Source organism: Gymnodraco acuticeps, unplaced genomic scaffold, assembly GCF_902827175.1.
Source record: "Gymnodraco acuticeps unplaced genomic scaffold, fGymAcu1.1, whole genome shotgun sequence".
Classification (NCBI taxonomy): domain Eukaryota; kingdom Metazoa; phylum Chordata; class Actinopteri; order Perciformes; family Bathydraconidae; genus Gymnodraco; species Gymnodraco acuticeps.
The window spans coordinates 44,818-67,915 of NW_022991400.1; the positions used below are offsets into that span (position 1 = coordinate 44,818).

The 23,098-nt window shown below is 41.3% G+C and overlaps 1 protein-coding gene across 3 annotated transcripts in view; it reads right to left on the minus strand.

The window, feature by feature from the left end:
- The window catches only part of cd2ap (CD2-associated protein), a 120,384-nt gene that overhangs the window by 23,384 nt on the left and 73,902 nt on the right, over positions 1 to 23,098 (minus strand). For 2 of the 3 annotated variants that reach the window (XM_034195678.1, XM_034195680.1), the window contains exons 10-14: positions 22,376 to 22,429; positions 7,396 to 7,432; positions 4,497 to 4,559; positions 847 to 991; positions 462 to 571 (exon numbers count right to left, since the gene is read on the minus strand). In XM_034195678.1, coding sequence (XP_034051569.1) covers positions 462 to 571; positions 847 to 991; positions 4,497 to 4,559; positions 7,396 to 7,432; positions 22,376 to 22,429 — 409 coding nt within the window. The remainder of the gene's footprint in view (positions 1 to 461; positions 572 to 846; positions 992 to 4,496; positions 4,560 to 7,395; positions 7,433 to 22,375; positions 22,430 to 23,098) is intronic. The other variant, XM_034195679.1, reaches the window with a different exon arrangement.

Below are 23,098 nucleotides of genomic sequence, written 5' to 3' on the forward strand. Positions count from 1 at the left end.
AGGCGGAGCTTCTGGAACACGAGCTCAAAGCTCCCCAGCTAGCTAAGGCTAACAAGCTAAGCTAACATGCTCAGTAGTGCTGCATGGAGTTGCTACTTGCTAGCCAGAAAATCTGCGATCTGTTGCTCCCCATCGATAGACTGTCGTCGCATTTTACGTTGCTAAAGGTCCCAGTTATCTTCCTGTGTACTGCCGTGGTGCCTTGCTCATGGGCACTGCCTTGCTCCAAGTACCAGCCCACCCTCTGGTTCACAAGCCATGTCCCTACAGACTGAGCTACTGTCACCCCAAAAATCAATGTGGGTTTTAATGGAAGTCACACACATGATTTAATATTTGTGAAGCATTCTTTTTCAGCTCACCTTCTGTAGTTAAAAATCATGAATTGACCTAATATCAAGTAAAACAAATCACCCCAGTAATGTGGGCTTGGATAATCTGTAAGCGCACATCGTACATACCCAAATCCGAGGACTTCTCCCCCCAGTCCCCAGACAGGGTTTTGGGTTTGGTGGGCAACGATGGCTCAGACTCTGATTTTGGTCGTGTGGAAGGCACCTCTCCATTGTGCCTAGAGACAAGAGGTACAAATAAAACAATTATGAAAAAACATTACTGTATACAGAGGAATCAAAAAGGTCAGTGCTGTCTAATTTCCAGGTCTTTCAACAGAACATTTCTAGGTAAAACCTTCATGTTTAAGTGGATGAGTAATCATAAAATACAAGAGACAGGAGTGATGTGTGGGGGGAAAGACACTAGGGAAAAGGGTTCAGTGATAATCAGAAAGGCGCACGGCAGGATGGATGAACAGAAGCTGGACTAGGAGATGAATATTAGACTTACTTTGGCGATGGAGCGACAGGCTTGTCGGGCCTCTTTGGTGGGAGGCTCCCCGGCCTGCCTTTCCCAGGAGGGGGGACCGGCTTTTTGGGCGGGACCACTGGCGCTGCGGGCTTGGATGGCTTGTGTTCTAGTGTAGGCTTATCAACTGAAACAGAGGAAAACAGTGAGGAGATTTTTAAAAAGAAAGATGGACCAAGCTTACATATAACTGAGAGTAAAGAGGAGAAATGGCTTTATTGTGGACAGTTTCAAAGAGAACATTCCTGCAATCATCTAGAATTACACACAGCAACTGAGGTACACTGTCAATTTATTTTTGAGCAACACTGAAACAACCAGGGCAAATTAATGTTCAACAAGCTTATCTGCTGATAAAACGAGTCTGCGGCTGAACACAGCCTCCATGCTCTTTACAAAGTAATTATCTCATAGATTTTCTTTTTAATAAATGTCTAATTTATTGATGCACGCCGTGCTGTCCCCCCCTCCCAATTATTATTGCTATTATTATTATCATTATTATTATGGTTGTTGTTGCTATAATGCAGGGGCATTCAATTGCATTTCAAAGAGGTCCAGTAAGAGAAAATGTCATGAAATGCTCTGTTTTCGCTGTCTACCTTCCGCCATTTGAAATGACTGACTGTTTCTCTCCTCTTGTCTCGTGCAGTCTCACTGACTGCACCAATTTGAATGGCTGAGTAGCGTCACCTCCTTAAAACATTAAACAATCACTTTTTTAAACCTTTTTATCTTTATATTTTAAACATATTGTATAAAACTCCCCCACTACTTGAACTATTCCTTGCACCCCTCTAGAACAAGCCCGAATGGTCTCAACCATATTGCATCAGTAAAGTGCACTTGTTGTTATAACAAGATCTCAAGGACACTGGTAGAGATCGGACAATTGAGTGTTGTTCAGTTTGTGTGTTGTGGAACGTGCATGTGCGTGCATGAAAATATACCACACACCCAATTACAATTGCATGTTCAATTCACTACCCTGGAAGTTAATAAAGTTGGTAAAGTTGGAACAGCCTGTGGACAGCTGTTCTTCCTCGCATGTCAGTCGCCGACACCTTCTTACAGAGGACAGGCACATCTAGCTGCAGCACGACCCGTATATTTTTCGCACGCCGTGTTCTCAACACATATTTCCATATTTTAACATTTTTAACATCGTGGATACGTCCTTATATGCTCCCGGCAACACACTGAACGTCAACTTTGCCTCCTTATTACACTCACCCCTACTTTAGTGGGAACAATGAGTCTGCGTCTTTGATGCACACAGGAATAAACGCAGATTATCCTCCGGCTGCAGCCTTGACCGGCACTTGCTTTTGATCCAAGTCAATGCGGAAAACCCGCACTCACACAGGTAGGTGGAGGTGAAGGGAATGAGCACTTTTACAGCCTTTTTGGCGAGGTGGGGGAACCCGGTCTCCACAGACAGCCAAAAGTGGGCAAGTGTCACTTTATTCATCTTTTTCTCGTCCTTTTTTTTCTCATGCTGCCCCTCCCCTGAAGCTCTCTGGCGCCCCCCAGGGGAGGCGTGCCTCACACTTTGAAAACCGCTGCTCCAACTGATTCTATTTTTGGAGTCTTAAGAAGTCCGGGACACATCTGTTCAGCCATGAAAGAGGAAAATTGATCTTGATGTAGCTCGTAGTTAATGATTGTCGGATCAGTTTTATGTGTGATTTCTATTCTCTATACTCTCAATCTAATTTGCATCTGAAAGGGAGGTTTAGCATGTTTAATACATGTGGCTGAGATGAATGACTTATGCTAACTGACATCGCCTAGCCTGCAAGTTGGAAATGACATTTAATGAAATTGAGGCTAATATGCTTAGCTGGCACTGAGAATAAAAAGCCAGAGGGATGAAGGCAGGGGCGGATCTAGACAAATATTCATGGGGTGGCAAGAGGGTGGCAGGAGATTTTGAGGGGTGGCATCCCCTGGCAGAATATGCTGATTTAATCGCAGTCATATCAATCAATGTTAAAGGTGGGGTAGGTAAGTTTGAGAAACCGGCTCGAGATACACTTTTTGTTATATTCCATGGAATGCTCTTAACATCCCGATAGCAATGAATATCTGAAGTGCTTTGACAAAAAATCCATAAAAAAATGTCATCTGTGGAAGCCGTGGTACTGTAAAAAGCACGACCAATCATTTTAGCCTGCCCGGCTAAAGTAACTGGATGGCCTACCTGCCTGTCAGCCTTCCATCTGTGCACAAACTTATCTCGTGCCCTCATTGGTCATGTGTGTGTTCGTGTGTGTTGGAGGAGGAGCTCTGGAAGGAAGTGGCAGATTTTTTCCGGCTGTGTATTTTCAAATTCTAGCGCACTCGAGCTGGTTCCTCCAAAATTACCTACCCCACCTTTAACTTGGAAAGCCACACTATTAATATTTTAACTCAATAACATAGGTGACATTATTGTGGCACATCGGTAAAGCCTTAAATAGAAATATATAAGGTGGCAGACATAATGTAATGCATTTTAACTGAACAATAACTGCAGTGTTTCCCCTATATACAAATAGCGGCCGCTGCTAGGGGCCATTTTGGCGTATATGACCTATGTCAATAAGTTTCTGTTTTTGTAGTGTATTTGTCTTTTGCAAAGATTTTTCATTTATTCTTTATATATAAAATCTCGCCTAGGGCAGCAAATTGGCTAGAACCGGCCCTGGTACTAGGCCTCAAGAGCCTTTCTTGTGCTGGCAGACACATAGAAACAAATTGGCAGGGCGCACTTCGCACGCGCACACACTAAAACATTTCACTATGCTGGGCCCACGTGCCTTAGCACCGCTGCTATGACTCCATCCTAGGGGAAACACTGAACTGAATGAGTTTGTCTCACTCTTAGACCAGCAGGGGTACCAAATCTATGCAGACTGCTGCAGTAAGTACATTCATTAACTGTCTCATCGATGTTTGTCTGAATGAATATGATACTATTAACAATCATATTATTCCTATCAGCTGTCAATCACTGTTATGATTCACATATTCATTATTGAATAAACTATATTTTTTGGAGGAGTTAATGATGAATGTTCCTCAAGATGCTTGCTCACCCTCCTTCAAATTTGAAAGACAAGTAATTATATCATGTATTAAAATTGAAAAGATTCAAAGGAACAGTTCAGCGCCCCACGACTTCACTGCAAACAGTTACAACCTTGACTTTACATCAGAAAGAACAAACATTAAAGTAGTGACTAACTGCATCAGTTAGGGTTAATATTAAATAACAAACTGGCTTACATTCTCTCTAACCATAACCCGTTAGCTACAACCTAGGATAAGACCATTTTTATTGAAGCATTTAAACTCATTATTTTGTTTATTCTCATGGAAAAGAACATCTGTTTCTGCGAACAACAGTGCTCTTAATTTAGTGCAGAGCATCAAGTTCAAACAAACACTCCCAAAGACAAAATGGAGACGAGATGGAAAATGGTCTCTGTGTACCGCCTCCACAGGTCGATAGAGGAGTTAGTGGTGACACTGCAGTGCGTCAGGAAAAGAGTGCTCCAAAGTGGGAAAGATGTCAAAAAGAGAACATGAGATGCTAACGTGTGATATGTAGGGTGAGGATGAGTGTGAGTAAAGGCGGAGGATCCTACCTCTGTCCTCTGGCCTGATGGGATGAGGCTTCTTGTCCACACTTGGAACCTCCGGCTTAAGTGCTGAAAAACGAAACATGGTCCGATCAACGTCACAACGTCTGTCTGTCACACACTTTCACAAACACAATTACACAAAGAGAACTGCTTTCTGACACACACCAGCACACACAGCTCTAACAGGCTTCGAGAGACAGTTACAGAATAATCATCTATCCCATTCTGGCACATAATACTCTGCAGGTATAGCATCATTTCAGACGTCTCAGACATAAACACAGCAAACTGCACCACACGGCAGGAAGAAGGTCATGAACGCAAACATCCTGTGTCGACATGAAGGCAATGATGCAAGAGTGCATTTTGCAAATGTTTGATCTTTGTGCTGATAACCCTTTAACACTCAGAACCATGAGACTATGCGTTTGACTTTCATTAAACAACAACTGGAGAACTGGGTCTGCGCTTTCCAGGGAAACTTTTTCTAAGTATTGAGTTGAACAATTCCGGCCTTTGTATGACGCACGCAGTGACTTTGAAAATGCCTGCCCATGAGATTTCATTCCCAAGAAAGGACAGAAAAAAAAATATTTCAATGCTAGGATTAAAATCTCGTTTTAAATGGGCCCTATTGAATTTGTTGTGGTTTAGGGCTGCAACAAACGACTCATTTGATAATAATATTTCACATCAAAAGAAACAACAATGTTTTAACAAATCGTATTAAATAATCTGATGACAGAATTGTAAACAGAATAGCTGAAACTTTAACAAAATAAATAACTCAGTTACCTCTAATCATTAACCCATGCTTGTATAATTTTGTTAACTCCGTGTGTTGCTGACGTGGAAACGTTAATCGTGGATGGGGCTACAGAGCTACTAGAAAGACAGTCGAACCCGGTGCATTTCTCCGTCTGAATGTGGTGCACATCCCCGCCGTGTGTGTGTTGCTGCATGTAGCAGCTGCGTGTGTGTAAACTGCCCCGCCCCCTCGCACACAGACGGGGGAGAGAGATCTCGTCTGGATTGGAAAGTTCGAAAATACACCATAGACGCATTTCTTGTCTTTTTGCATATTAGAAACAAGTTGGAGACACTAAGACTGCGATATAATGTTTAGCAATAATACATATGACATATATTGTTTAAATGTCTCCAGTACCGATAAAAAGACCGATAACGTTGGAGCTTAACGGCGCGTAAAACACACGTGATGACGTCACCAACGAATCGACAAATGAATTAGTTGGCAACTAATTTGGTCATCGATATTAATCGATTAGTTGTTGCACCCCTATTGTGGTTGTCCCTTTCCTGTAGTGTGTTATATAGGTTTTTGTGCACTATGTCACCCTCGTTGTTCTAGTGGCTAGTGCTCCAAAAACATTGTATGTGGTAGGCTAAGGGACAGGACATCTCTAAGCCGTTGATCAGAGCAGAGTGGGCTCTGGTTTCAGACAGAGGGTGAAAAGAGGTGCTGCAGCACAGGCAGTGTGATACAAATAAAGAGCTTTTTGAACATGAAAGCACGGAGACACGTCACAGTAGAGACACTACATACTACTATGAACCTGAAAATGAGCATTGTGTCCTACTTAAATTATATTATCCTGATACCAAAACGTTCCTGAAACACTTCTAGTTCCACCTCATTCTAAAGTAAAATGATTACAACGTTGACTAACAAATTCACAATTGAAGCATATGATGAAGCGTTCTCCAAATTCTACAAATGAATGTAAATACACTTTAAACACCATGAACATGGTAAAACGTTTTTCTGCCTCTTTTATTTCAAGGTGCTGGATTAGCTTTATTCCTCTGAAGTCAAACATCCCAAAATGTTCCTGCATGTGTTGACTCTACTCGTGACAGACACCGGCTCTTACCTGCCTCTATAGCAAAGTCCTTCTGGTACTGTCCAAATGAAATCAGCTAATGGAGTTCACACTTCAAAACACTGCCAAATATTTTCAAAATCGCCTGATCCTGATATAGCTTTTTTCAGGCATAAGGGGACAGAACCATTATAATCCTTAAACCACCATCATGAATGCATTAACTTGTCTCTTTTTCTATCTTTGGTAAAAGTCAGATAAGATAATTGGGATAAGATAAGTCGGCCTTTATTTTGTACAACACACTGTATAGAATGTCCACGTAAAGCACGTCTTGTTTTTTTTCCTCCTTTTTGTTTTATTTTTATATATTTTTGTGAATAAACTGGTTTATGGGCACATGTCTAGTACGTATGATGTAATAGCTCAGTACCACAAAGAAGTGATTCATGTATACACTATTTGTTTATTGTTTATCCTTTTTTTATGGTCGATTTCCACCTTTCAAAAATATTTTTGGTAACCATCATAAAAGCAGTGAATATCTGGTAGAGTGGTCACTTAACCTTCATGATACAGCAGCTTCTTTTTTTATAAATAGTCTTCTAACATGCAGCTCTCAGAGTTCATCATATCCTTGTTTATAAAGTCCATGCTCTGTTCTACTGGTATTCTCTGATGTGATTCAAACACTATCAATAAATAATGATCACAAACTCTGATTCAAGTCCATCATATTCTACTTCCAGACGGACAGAATTAAGATAATTGCTCAGGTAATTTACTACTCCCTGAAGCTTTAATATTCAAGGTTGGTAGAAAAAACAAATGTATTTCAAAGGAAATAATGGATTACCATGAAATGTGCTGTGGCTTCAAAGTAGTAAGATACTTCAATTCTGCATATTCTGAAGCAGTATGAGGTACATGTGTTCAAAGTGAGCTTAAGTAGTGAGAACAGGGAGTTCCACTGAAAGATACATGGAGTAGCACGACTTGCAATTATAGCATTGAGTTGATAGCCTTTAATGAGCAGCAGGATGTCAAGTGTTACTCACCGATGCTTTTTGAAGGCGGAGGTGGCTTCTTCGGCTTCTGGCAGGAAGAGAGGGATACATGGAAAAATAGGTCAGAATGCCAGAGATCGATCATCTTAAAAACCAAAGCTGACATAAAGGAGAAAGGCAAAGCAATTAAGGTTTGGTCCATAGAAGGAACATGTGTAGCCTGGAAATGTATGCTTGATGAATATGAATTAAAAAAGGGGAAAAAAGTAGTAGTTTTGCCTATTTTATGAAGATCTTGAATCCCCCTGAATTTGAATACATTTAAAAATATTTACTAAACATTTGAAATACTATGTAATAACAATCACCTATCAAATTAAACATGTATACTGTAACACATGTATTGTCTAATATTCAAAGATAGCAAAGTGGTTGCAGAAGAAAGGATTGAACAATGAACCTTTCTTTAATCCTTTCCTCTTGAACCTCTTTGCTGTCTTTGAATACAACACAATACATCTGTTACAGTATACACGTTTAGATGGCTTTTTTAATAGAGATGTCACAAGTGATACATAAGAATCATAGAAAACGCAATAGAAAGGAATTGTCTATACTTTCAGATCAGTTACTTGAAGAAAGTTCAGACTCTTTGAGTAAGTCAGCTGCTTTTCGCTTTGTGGTCTTTTTTATTTGTTTCTGTAATTTTTCCCTCAATGGCCTTTGTGCCCTGGCATGTGACCTTTGTGCCCTGGCATGTGGCCTTTGTGCCCTGGCATGTGACCTTTGTGCCCTGGCATGTGGCCTTTGTGCCCTGGCATGTGACCTTTGTGCCCTGGCATGTGACCTTTGTGCCCTGGCATGTGACCTTTGTGCCCTGGCATGTGACCTTTGTGCCCTGGCATGTGGCTTTTGTGCCCTGGCATGTGGCCTTTGTGCCCTGGCATGTGACCTTTGTGCCCTGGCATGTGACCTTTGTGCCCTGGCATGTGGCCTTTGTGCCCTGGCATGTGGCCTTTGTGCCCTGGCATGTGGCCTTTGTGCCCTGGCATGTGACCTTTGTGCCCTGGCATGTGGCCTTTGTGCCCTGGCATGTGGCCTTTGTGCCCTGGCATGTGGCCTTTGTGCCCTGGCATGTGGCCTTTGTGCCCTGGCATGTGGCCTTTGTGCCCTGGCATGTGGCCTTTGTGCCCTGGCATGTGGCCTTTGTGCCATGGCATGTGGCCTTTGTGCCCTGGCATGTGGCCTTTGTGCCCTGGCATGTGGCCTTTGTGCCCTGGCATGTGGCCTTTGTGCCCTGGCATGTGGCCTTTGTGCCCTGGCATGTAAAAATGTGTGACACCAAAGGCCAAATGGCCTTACCCCTAAAATGACGAAAATCCAAGCCTGGTTATAAGTTAGCACCGGAGTACATTGAGTCTCAAACACCACTCGCTGGCTAAGATTACGGCTGATGCAGAGTGGCTACAACTTGCAGGCCTTAAATTAACTTAAAATAGTCTTTAGTTTGGATTGTTGCAATAATATTTTAATTGATTGACAGCCTTAGTAATAATGGATTATGAAGGATAACGAGAATCAAAAGATACCACTAACTGTTGGCAATTCAAGTCTTCTCAATAAGTGGGTAATTATATAAACACTAAAGATACTGTGTTATTTTGGGGAATTTTTGCTCATCCAGAGTTTGTGAGATGAAGGATTCAATCCGTTTTGAAGGACAGGGACTGCACTCTGTCTAATTGTAACTACATGTGTGCATACAAAGTTAATTATTAGTGTCTTGCAAACACAGTGAACGTATATTAGATGAGCAACATTACTCAGATTAACTACGTTGAATCTGTGACTGACAGTTTAACCAATAAGGAAACATCTTCTGCCTCATAAAGGCAGTATTTATTAAAGGGCTGTTGCACAAAATACAACCGTTTAAAGTTATTGTCCTGCTTCTGACTTACATGCAGTGTGTGAGAATGCTGTTTTTGACATTGAACGACTTGGACATCTTAAAAATCATCAAATAGAGTCAAAGACCCCATGGGCTGAATAATTAACAATGACATACTGATTGCTGACATCTATTAAATATCAAGCCATTTACAACCCAATTATATTATATAACCCTGGTGGGCCTCGCCTGACACTGAGTCACATACACAGGAATATGCACAAATAAATCATATCCTGCCACAGGGGTACATGTCTATTTTTACAACATACAGCAACACAACTTTCAATTATTTATTTTTAGCATTAAAAAGCAATTTCCTTCATCATGAGTGTCTGTTTCTGCATAGGTTGAAATGCTAGTTAATATGTATTTGTTCTAGCTGTATCTGTATAATTAGCCATACCTATATATGGTGTATATATTAGGAATTTGAATACAGTCCTTGACTTTCCTTTTTCGTCAACAACATTAAGGACCCAGCACAAAGTATTCAAGGGCTGACTTGATGGAGTGTATTGTGTCTTAATTCCATTGGCATTAGATCAATATGTTGTTTAAACGATGTCTAACTGAGTCACAGTTCAGTGAAGTAGCACAGCTTGAATAACTGAGACTCGAGAGCAATATACAATAATGAACAAGGACCACTTCACAAGTTATATGAACTCTGACCACATCACCCCAATTCTGGCCTCATTACACTGGCTTCCAATTCGGTTCCGAATTGATTTTAAACTCCTTTTATTTGTTTTCAAAGCCTTAATGGGCTGGCTCTGTTTTATATAGCCAAACTCCTCCATCGCCACACCCTTTCCAGAGCTTTAAGGTTGGCTGACCAGCTGCTGCTGATACTGCCCAAGACCAGGCTCAAAACCCGAGGGGACCAAGCCTTTGCAGCAGCTGGCCCTAGGCTCTGGAACAGTCTGCCCCTCCATGTGAGGTCGGCCCAGACCCTAGGGTCTTTTTTAATCCTTCCTGAAGGCAAGGCAAGTTTATTTATATAGCACCTTTCAACACAAGGCAATTCAAGGTGCTTTACAAAAATGAAAGACATTAAGACAAAGGCATTTAAAAACAGTCATTAAAAAGAAAAGATAATAAAAGAAACATTAAAAGAAAAAATACATGTAGAAAAAATACATGAATGGATTTGTTAGAGATTCAGACATCTGATGTCGTTGGGTTGTGTTTTTTGTGTGTGTTTTTTTCTTTCTCTTTCTTTTTTCTCAATACGGGAGGAACTGTTTTCTTTGGTGCCCATCTTTATAAACACATTTGAAGTTGTTACCTTGCTCAGTGTTGTAGCCTACTGGCTAATTCATAATTTCATCATATTATTCCAAAGGCTGATCTTGTGGCTCATGCTCTATGGCTGATATGAGACAGAGAGCTACGCAAGGATCAATCAGGTTTACAAGCTGGAATGTCAGAGGACTTGGCGGGCCTACTAAAAGAACCAGAGTATTCTCACATCTTAAGGATATGACGACGGACGTTGCTTTTCTGCAGGAGACCCACCTGCGTGTCTGTGACCACACCAGACTGCAGAAACCCTGGGTCGGACAAGTGTTCCACTCCGGATTCAAAAGCCGTTCCAGAGGTACAGCAATTTTACTACACAAACGACTGCAGTTCTCTTTAGAAAAGTGTATTTCTGATACAAATGGGCGTTACATTATAGTCGTGGGTGTATTGCTCCAAACTCCTGTTATTATGGTTTGCGTCTATGCCCCTAATTGGAGTTGTCCTAATTTTATGAAGTCCTTATTCTCATTAATCCCATGCCTGGATTCACACCACCTTATTTTGGGGGAAGATCTTAACTTGGTTGTTAATCATACCCTTGATTTATCCAAGCCAAAAAACCTAACCCCATCTAGTACGGCTAGAGCTCTTATGACACTTGTGGACCAAATCGGTTGTGTGGATACGTGGCGATTCAGCCACCCAACAGCAAAAGAGTTTTCATTCTATTCCCATGTTCATCAAACATATTCTCGCATTGATTATTCTTTTTTAGCCAAATAATCCTTCCTACAGTGAAATTATGTGAATACTCAGCAATAGTCATATCAGACCATGCCCCCCTTTTATTGGACTTGGAATTGCTTCCTAAAAGTGGACAGCGCTCAAATTGGAGATTGAATACTGGGTTATTATCTTCTAATAAATTCTGAGAATTTATTTCTCAGAAAATTAGGCTCTTTATCCTAAATAAAAAAATCTGACTCGACTTCTCCTTCCCTCCTGTGGGAAACCTGTAAAGCAGTCATTTGCGGTGAAATAATCTCTTACAGTGCCAGGGAACATAAGCAGCGAATACAGAGACAACTTGAGCTGATGGAAGCAATTCTACAAATTGACAGACAGAACCCCTCCTCTCCTGGTCCCGCTCTTCAGACGGAGAGACTCAAGCTCCAAACTGAATTTGATCTTATTTCCACAAACAAAGCAGAGTTTGTTTTAAGGCGCACAAAGAGTACCTATTATGAATATGGGGACAAGGCCAGCCGACTGCTAGCATTACAACTAAAGCATCAATCTGCCTCACGTTTTATTACACAGATTCGGAAATCCCCCCCATACAATAGTTACAGACCCAAAGGAGATAAATAATGTTTTCGCTTCGTACTATTCTAATCTTTACCAATCAGAGGCTCCACCTGACAACATCTTAATGAAACCATTTTTGGATAATTTGGACTTCCCTATGATCAACTAAACAAGTAAAAGGAATCTAGATGCTCCACTCAGTTTAAAGGAGGTTACAGACAGTCTCAAAGGAATACAGAATGGCAATGCACCGGGCCCGGACGGCTTCCCAGCTAACGTTTTAAAGAAATTCTCTGATCAACTGGCTCCCTTGCTATTGGATACGTTCAACGACTCCTTAGAGCAGGGGTGCCCACACTTTTTTTGGCTGGTGAGCTACTTTTGAAATGACCAGCTCACCGAGGTCTACCAACCAAAAATAAAATCCCAAATTGCAAGGGTTGCCGAATAACACGTTTTATTTATACATGGGATAACTACAATAGGGCTGCAACAAACGACTCATTTGATAATCGATTAATCTATCGATTAATTAAACGATTAATCGACTATTCAGACTATTACTGTATGCCTTGCACAATTTCTCAAACGCTCTTATTTAGCCATCAACTTTTAGATTTAGCTTGAGGTTGTTTTAGGCATGTGGAAACTAACAATGAAGACAAAGATGAATACTTAATTCAAAAATACATATATTATTAAATTAACTTAACAAATTGTGAACAAAATTAACATTGCTTTTTATTTAAATAAAATAAATAATATTTCACATCAAAAGAAACAACAATGTTTTAACAAATCGTATTAAATAATGTGATGACAGAACTGTAAACAGAATAGCTGAAACTTTAACTAAATAAATAACTCAGTTACCTCTAATCATTAACCCATGTTTGTATCATTGAGTTAACTCTCTGTGTTGCTGCTAGCATACATAACACCTGACGTGGAAACGTTACTCGTGGATGGGGCTACAGAGCTGCTAGAAAGACAGTGGAACCCGGTGCATTCCTCCGTCTGGATGTGGAGCACTTTTGATAAATGTTTAGACAAATTGCTCGTGTTACCGCCCTTACATGCTAAACACTCAAGGAGCATTGTCGACATTGAGACGGGTAACATTTAACCACACCTTGGAGCGCTTCTCTCCGCCATCCCCGCCGTGTGTTGCTGCATGTAGCAGCTACGTGTGTGTAAACTGCCCCTCCCCCTCGCACACAGACGGGGGAGAGAGATCTCGTCTGGATTGGAAAGATCAAAAATACACCGACCATAGACGATTTTTTTTGTCTTTTTGCATGTTAGAAACGAGTTGGCGACACTAAGACTGCGAGATAATGTTTGTGTAGCAACAATACAGACCTTTCTCTTTCTCAACTCGCTACTCGGAGGGAAGTCGCTGTTATGCCTTGTGAACACTCCGATAATGCCTCGTTACCTTTCTTTGGCAGAGCGACGCTTGCTTTACAAATAAGGCAAATAACCTTTGAATGTGACATCACAAACAAATATTCTCCCTCCCATTCTGTGTGGAAGTGGTTTGTCTTTAGCTTCTTGCTCGGTCCCGCACTCATTTTGTTGTTTGTCTCTTTAACTTAATTTGAGTTTTCCCGGCACTTGACTGATTTTGTATCGCTTTGCATTCTGGGTTAACAGACTGGAAAGCGATAGGTCGCTTTTTCTGTCAATCAAGTAAACTCCTGAATTAAGTGGCAGGGAGGAGGGATCAAAACCTGTTTTGTCTATTTTAACGGAGCTGGATTTTTTTTTTATGAATGACTCGCGATCTACCAGCATTGCCCCGACGTCGACGTACTGGGCACCTCTGCCTTAGGGCGTGGTTCCCTTCCTCCATCCGTAACTGAAGCATCAATTTCACTCATTCCAAAGAAAAACAAAGATCCAGCAGAATGTAGCAGCTGGAGACCTGTTAGTTTGCTCAACTCTGACATAAAGCTCACCATGGCTAGCCGCCTGGACCCCTGTCTACCAAACATTATTTCGGGTAATCAAACTGGCTTCATAAGGGGTAGACAGTTGTCCTCAAATATTAGTCGCCTCCTTAATATTATAATGTCTAAGTCTAGCACAGAAGAGGCTGAAATGGTAATCTCTATGGATGCGGAGAAGGCTTTTGAACGAGTGGAGTGGGGTTATTTATTTTCAGCTCTTGACAAGTTTGGTTTTGGTCAAAGATATATTTCATGGATTCAATTGTTGTATAGTGCTCCTACAGCTAGTGTGACTACCAACTCCACTCAATCCAAATGTTTCCCTTTACAACGCGGTTGCCGCCAAGGCTGTCCCCTTTCGCATTTACTGTTTGCTATTGCAATCGAGACACTTTCCATCGTTCTTAGAAGCTCACCAGCTTTTACAGGTATCTATAGGAATGGGGTTGAACACATGGTTTCGCTGTACGCGGATGATTTGCTGCTCTATGTCTCGAACCCTACGGCCAGTATTAATGGGATTCTCGACGTTTTACAAACGTTTGGTTCATTTTCAGGATACAAGTTGAACATCAAAGAGCGAATGCTTCCCTCTTAATCTTGCAGCAAAACAGATTCCGGCCCAGAGGCTGCCTTTTCATTTGGCCTCCTCTAGTTTTCGGTACCTGGGCATTCATATTTCGCATAGTCTCCCCTCACTTCACAAGCATAACGTTTTGAAGTTGGTGAAGGAGGTTAAATCTGACCTACAGCGCTGGAACTCTCTCCCTCTGTCGATTGTAGGTAGAATCAATTCAATCAAAATGAATGTGCTTCCCAGATTATCATTCCTTTTTCAATGTTTACTATTATTCCTTGTCAAATATTTTTTTAAGGACTTAGACAAGACTATTTAATCTTTTATTTGGGCAGGAAAGACCCCAAGGGTAAAATATTCTGTCCTACAAAGGACTAAAGAAGATGGTGGCCTTGCTCTACCTAATCTTCTGGCATACTATTGGGCGGCCAATATTCAAAAGATTCACACTTGGCACAACTCCCCCATTACAGACTGGTGCCAGATGGAAGCACGGTCTTGTGGCTCTATCTCTTTATCGGCGTTAATTTGTGCCCCCCTAAAATCATATCCTGCTAAATGCGTATCCAACCCAATTGTACCATCTACTGTAAAGATTTGGAGGCAATTTAGACGGCACTTTAAAATTGTTTCCCTTTCCCTGCTAATGCCCATTTGTAATAATCATATTTTTCTTCATCTCTTGACCCAGTTTTCTCTTTGTGGAAGGAGAAAGGTTTGGTTTATTTCAAACAACTTTTTTTGATAACATTTTTGACTCCTTTGATATTCTCAAGACTAAATGTGACCTTCCAAACTCTCAGTTATTTAGATATTTTCAAATCCGAGACTTTGCTTGTTGTAACTTCCCCAATGTTCCTCATCAACCACCTGATTCTCTCATTGATACAATTATATTGTCCCCTGTAGTCCGTGGAGTCATTTCAGCCGTGGGGAAGCTAATCTTATCAGCATTATTGTCTGCTTTAGCGACTAGGAACATCTGGGAGAAGGAGCTTGGGGTTACCTTTTCAGATGAATGGTGGCCCTAGACAGAGTCAACTCTACTTCATCTTGCGCCAGACTGACACTGATACAGTTTAAGGTCCTACACAGATCACACCTGACCAAAGTTAGACTTAGCAAACTATTTGACACAAGTGAGATGTGTGATAGATGCTCTCTCTCTCCGACCAACCACACACACATATTTTTCTCCTGTCCAAAGCTGGGTTCATTCTGGTCCTCTTTTTATGATACACTCTTGAAGGCCTTCAATAAGCCGGTGGTTCCTAGCCCTTCAATTTCTATTTTTGGTTTCCCTGAGGAATTCTCTAGTTTCACTAACAGGGAGAGCAATGTAATTGCTTTTGCTTCACTTGTAGCCCGCAGACGTATTTTACTGCAGTGGAAGGACCAGAAACCTCCATCTTCTCAGTCGTGGTTGAAAGACTTAATGTCTTTCTTATACTTAGAGAAAATGAAGTATAGTATAAGGCAGAGGTGTGGACTCGAGTCACATGACTTGGACTTGAGTCACCAATTTGATGACTTTGGACTTGACTTGACAAAATCACAAAACACTTGCGACTCGACTTGGACACCAATGACTCTGGACTTGACTTGGACTTGAGCCTTCTGACTTGATAATTTAATTCAGAGGTCTCCAACACGCGGATCGCGAGATGCCGCTAGAAAAGCAGACTCTCCCGTCGGGGAGAGCAGAACCTCCTGCCGCTTCTACTCTTGCTGAGAATCCTTGCAGGCAGGGGCGGGTCTTTATTTAGCTGGGCCACCATGCGGCCAATCATATGCAAGGACAGACTAGGATCATACCATTATGTGAAGGAAGGGTGGGGGGCGGACACTCCAAAGACAGCAGGTGTAGTGGTACAGGCCAGCTACACAGAGCGACGGGGAGCCGGATTTAAATGCAAGCGCGTCGGAAAAAGTCAAGAAATGAGCGAAAACCGAAAGAAGAAGCAGCATCTGGCTGCTTTTCAATGATATTGGAGAAAGCAAAGCTGAGTGCAGGATTTGTAAAATGAAAATAACCTTTATTTTTGGTAACCACTCAGGATTTATTGTCAGAGGTGGGAGAAGTTCAGATCTTGTACTTGAGTACAAGAGTGTAGGAATACTCGGTTACAATAAAAAGTCCTGCATTCAAAATGTTACAAGTAAAAGTACAAAAGTATTATCATCAAAATATACTTAAAGTACCACCTGCAGAGGGATCTAGATGCAGGTGTTCTCTTCCCCATAGAGACGCCTAGCTGCACATTATCCCTTGCATAAAGATAGATTGTAGGTCCCTTATAACATGTTGTACACAGTAGAAATAAACATTCTGGTCACCTTAACATCAGGGATCTTATACATTAAACCCCTTCTGAATCAAACCGTCACGGTAGCCTTACCTTACTGATCCCTCTTAAAATAGAAAAACACACGTTACTTTACCAGCAGAGAGAAAATTGATTATTACATTATTAATGTGACTAATAAAGAGCAGTTTGATTATTAAGTATTATTCTGTTGATCGATTTCATTACATTTGTTGAAAAGCACATAAGGACTTGTTTAAAACTCGTTTTGTCAGAGTTTAGGACTTGGACTTGACTTGAACTTGCCCATCCTGACTTGAGACTTGACTTGGACTTGAGCGCAAAGACTTGAGACGTGACTCGGACTTGAAAAGCAATGACTTAGTCCCACCTCTGGTATAAGGGGATGCTCTAATAAATTTAGCAAAACCTGGGATCCTATTCTCTCTTTTGTTAATTCTATTCCTTCTTTAGGGGATTAGATAATCCTATTACTCATTAATGTACGCCGTAGCTACTATTTTGAGACTGGACGGTTATAATGCAATGATAAGTGATTGTCTCCCTTGGCATGTGAATGGTCATGCAGCCCAATGTGCATTGTGCAACAGTGTTTCTTTGTATTTCTGTGCTTTTATGATATCCTATTGTATGTTATTTACTTATTTTTGCTCCTCTTTTATATCGTATTGTGACACTTTTCGGTTTTGTTTTGTTGGGGGGGTGGGGGATGGTTACTATGCCATGTTTGTTGTAAAATAAATTTAAAATCTTATATCAACAGTTTGCATGTTTAAGATTGATGGCCCAATAAAAATACTTGAGAAACAAAAAGGAAAAAAAAGTACATGAATAAAAAGTGAAGACACACTTCTTCTCTCTGGTCTTCTAGTCAGAGCTGAGTATGACTCCTGACATTTCCCTGTGTTTTGTTTTTATATTTGCTGTTGTAAATTATTGTCTTTTGTTGTTATTGTAGTAAAGTGTTTGTATTACATGTACAGCACTTTGGCTCGACCAAAAATCGTTTTTAAATGTACTCTATAAATAAAACCTGATTTGATGTCATCCTTGCCTTGAACATCTAGAAGGACAATCATTGGGGAAATATTTGTGTTATATATATGTCCCCTAACATTCTCTCCTTGAAATTTTTTTTTCTTATTTAATCTGTCTCTTAATGTGGGTTTTTGTCAATGTTCATTGAACCAATTGGCCCTCCTTCTTCCAATATCATTAAAAATATGTCTTTCTTTCTTTCAGACTTATATCGCCCTAATAGTTCCTCCAGAATGTTCCAGGAGATACAACTGAATTTGTCCATGATATACCTGCTGGATTTACTCCACCACCAGAATGGCCTAATTAAAAACTTAAAGGGCCCATGTCATGCTTTTCCGGTTATTACCCCCCCCCCCCCCACCCTTGTGTGTTATGAAGGTTTTTATGCATGTAAACGGTCTGCAGAATCACAAACCCTCAAAGTACACCCTGTAGTGAGTAGAACTCTAACACATAAAATACCTGTCTATGCTGCCCCAGAACGCCTCGTTGGAGATTTCTCTTTTTCCATTGTTTTCTTCCTGGGTATAGTGACGTATTTGTGGATAGCAGAGATGGAGTACTCCATCTCTGCTATCCCCAAATACGAGTCCTGGACTCGGATTCGAGTCGGACTCGCGCACTGATTGACGCGACTCGGACTTGGACTCGTGAATTCTCGCGCACAATGACTTGGACTCGGACTCATGAATGATCACGTACGCTGACTTGGACTCGGGCTCGTGAATTTTCCCCCCCACGATGACTCGGACTCGACTTGTACATTGACGCTCCGACTTGGATTCGGACTCGAGCAACTTTTCCCTGGAGTCTCTCTGGCGTGTGCACCTGCGAGGCGAGTTCACGTACTGGGCCTCGCTATTTCAGTCTAAAGATGTCTAGAGACACACCCCGCATCGTGCTGTATGCTTTCACACATTCTGCTTCCACATTGGAAAAGAGCAGCGCAAAATGCTCGTTATGTGGAAACAATATTGAAGAGAAGGCTCCGTAACACATTACTCTAAGGATCGAGTTCAGACATATAGGCTGTCTTGAACATTATCATCAGAGTAACGTGATCTAATCAATAAATAAAGATTCAGCTGATAACACGAAAGCATATGGCTACTTAACATGCAGAATGAGGTTATTTTGCATGCTAAGTAGCCATGTGCTTTCTGGGGCTAAATCTTTATCAGTAAACCGATTTAACCGGTAAAAGTTCCTTCAAAATAAGAGTGCCGATCTTATTACTATCAAAATAAAAGTGCAAAACGAAAACTTGGCATACAAATATAATCACTTCTCTAAAAGGTAACTCATTTTAAATATAGTTTATTTATAATAATAATAATAATAATATTAACATTAGTAATAAGCTTTATATTTGTATAGCACCTATTACAAGAATTGTAGCAAAACTCGCTTCGCAGCAGTTCAATAGACAGATTAGTATAACATGACAGGATAAAAGCCGTGTAGAGGAGCAGCTACATTTCAACACATATATCCACGAAGATTAATACATGAAGACTTGTGACTCGGACTCTTCTTAGGTGACTCGGACTTGGACTCGAACACAGGTAATGATGACTCGGGGTATAGTGACGTAACGTGATTGGCCCAACGTAAATGGACCAATCAGCGGACTTCCTCACACACACTCAATATTTTCTCAGCTACAGCCCCGCCGATTTCTCCGCCTGAGACGGCGGGACGCGGCGAATCTGTGTGTGAGCACACACGCACACAAACTCCCAGCCAGGCTGCGGGTGTGTGTGTGTGTGTGTGCTCCGGCTGGTTTCGGGCTGGGTTTCGCCTGTCTCGCAGACGGCCACTGGGCTCACAGGGAGGCAGAGGCGCGGGAAGGTATTTTGAGTGGGGGTGCTGAGGTGCTGGACTCCATTGAACACTATTTCGGGCACTATAGTATAGAGCACGCACAAAAGCACTCCCCACACGCAAACACACAGTACACCCGCGACTGTTACAATGAAGGCTCGATAATCAGCTCATGGCATATAGGCAGGGGTAAAATGCTAATTTGTTGGGGGTGGACCTCACCTCCTCTAGGGGGGTCCGGGGGGATGCTCCCCCGGGAAGATTTTTTTTTAAATATTGAAGTTAAAAGCATCAATCTGGTGCACTTTGAGAACAACATTAAGAGATCTATGGATACATCTCTCAACACCCAGATGAAACACAACTGTAAGCAGATGTTCTTTTTCTTTATGGATATTTTACAAATCACTCCCCTTTCAAACTGTATTCTTGTTTTACTGCCATATAGTATTTCATAACTGTTTTTCCTTTATTCTCTTATTTTTTTATAACGATAATGATCATATGAAGGTGTGCCGCGGAAATAATCTTTTGAATAATTTGTGACCAAACCGTTTGAGACCCACTGAGATAACTTAGACTAAAGTTAACTATCTAAACACTCAGAGAGTCCTTTAGCTCACCTGAGCCTCTCAGTCTGAGAGGAGAGCTCTCCTCCAGCTTGTTGTGGAACAAACAGCTCCGTATGTCCGTTAGTGCAGCTAGCTAACCAGATGCTAACAACACGGTCCCTGCTGCTGGCACCGGACACACACACACACACACACACACACACACACACACACACACACACACACACACACACACACACACACACACACACACACACACACACACACACACACACACACACACACACACACACACACACACACACACACACACACACACACACACACACACACACACACACACACACACACACACACACACACACACACACACACACACACACACACACACACACACACACACACACACACACACACACACACACACACACACACACACACACACACACACACACACACACACACACACACACACACACTTTTATTTCCATGTAACTCTCTGATTGGTCTGGTGTCTTGCCTCTGTTGCATTCACTGAACACGGGAAATTACAGTCCTGTCGTCCTCTCTAGTGTCTTGGTGAGGTTCACGCAAAGCACGGTTAAAAAACAGAATTGTAGCCAACAATGTGGAATTGATTGGCTACATATTACACAGATTATGCACAGCGGGAGCAGCAATAACCGTCAAATAATAATTCAGACAGGGGAGCTCCGCACCCCCTGCCTGCCGCTAGGGGGTGCTGCAGCGCCCTCAGCACCCCCCTTCCCGCGCCCATGCAGGGAGGGGGGGCAGGAGCTCCAACAAGCCGTTTATGACAGAGTGAATACACATACTAAACAGAGATGCTGTATGAGAAACCAATGTGAGTTTGGGAAATTGTTATTAATTAATTAAATTAATAATTGTAATTTTTAGGTCTATTTTTAGGTCTTTAGGTCTCAGATATATAGAAAATATATAAAAAACATGTCTATGAAGTGTTTTGCTCAAAACACCCAACAGATCTGGCCATGCCTCATACCCCTCTGTTTCAGCCCCGTTACTAAAGTGCTGATTATGGGTATAAAGCTTTATAAAACAAAAAACAAAAACGAGGGGGCGGAGCTTATGCCTGCTCATGCGGGAGAATTCTACCCAGATACTCACGCTAAACGCTGCCGTGATGAAACTTCATATCATGTTCCAAACCACATCAAGGATTATTTCTGAAACAGTATGGCGCTCAAACACTTTTTCTCTTGTCGGTTCACCAAAAGGTGAGTTCCTTTTTTTTTATTTCCTGCTTTTTTACACATACTCTCTCCAGTACAGGTTAGCTCTGACTGTTAGCGATGCTTGCTAATCTAAACAAATATACGTCCAAAACACGTCCCGCATTGTTTCTGATACAGCCACGTTTCAGATAGCAACGTCTCCGATTGCAACGTGGGCGTAAAGCCAGCCCACATTTCAGATATTACTTAATATCGGACACAAATCTGGATCAGCTCCATTGTACCCCCGTTTATAGAGATTTGCGCACGGAGGAAAAGAGAGAGGGTTTTATTTTCTGACACTTTGTGAGTTTACTGACACACCAGGGACACATATTTATGTATAAAAGACATACAAAAGTGCATTTTGCATGATAGGTCCCCTTTAAATGTCTGCAGGTGAAATTGAAGAACTGCAAATGTGTAACCCTGAAGAGAGCAGAGATAACTGCTTCAGTTCCCATTCAGAAGGGGCAATTTAACTGTAAGTGGTGAAATGATAAATATAGCATACACTTCAATTGTGATTGATTTTTTTCTTTTTGGTGGGCCTTGTTATGGGGCTAAAGTATGTTTTACTTTGAATTACTCCTCACTTTTTCAAAACAAACCGGGGGCATGCCGACCACAATCCACTAAGTGAAACACTGACTATGGAGAAGTAATATATCCAATCCAACACTATTATAGAGCACTTCAAAACCTCCAAAGAGCTGTACAGAGAACTACAAAATCACATAACAAAAACAAATAAAGATAAGAACACAAAATAAACAAGAATAAAAAATACAGATATAGAGATGTACTACTCTGCTTCAAAAGATCCAAACTGTCTTTAATTTACACACACTATATCATATGCCCCTGTCTCCAGTATTTTTCTTGATTGAGATGTTCAGATATATAAGAATACACGAGTGATGGGATAAACAAACAATCAGTGATGTTCTTTCATCAGAGGCACTAACAGCTCACCTCTTCTGGCTCCTGCTTAGGAGATGATCTCACTGATCCTTTCGACGTGGGAGTCTAAAATACAAACAGAAGGACACAGAGTATAATGACTTCATTCTTTCTGTGGAAAAAACACTAATTACTTTCTGTGATGAAACCTCAGAGGACGCTAATGTCACTTACAAAAGACAGCAATTAGACTCAGCCTTCATTCTGAAAAGAGCGCTCACATGGCCTGATCATATCAATTATTTTTTAACTGAAGCCTTTTGAAAAAAAACACGTGTATTTTAATCGTTTATTTAGCAGGGACAATGCACATCAATGAACACTTAAAACAATAAAAATGTGTCCAGCGTAAATATGCCAGATTTAGCTTTGAGCTCATTTCCATCCGCAGTCCCTCACATAAAACATAAGAAAATGACATTTGACAAACATAGCAAAAACAAATGCATGATATGCAAAAGTGCAAAAGAGCAGCATACACAAGTATTTATGACATGATAATACAGTATAGCAGCAACGACATAAAGTGCAAGAGAAAATACAAGAGATGCATAAAGTGCAAGAGGAGATACCCCTGTGTTATAGTGCATTTAGCGGTGATTACACGTCTGGTTGTTTCTCTACCATTCTTTGAGTTGACCTTTAAAGCTATTGAGAGTGGGACAATCCCGTGTCTCAGTTGGGAGGCTGTTCCACAATGAGCTGCCTTTAATGGAGAGGACATTTTGTCCAAAA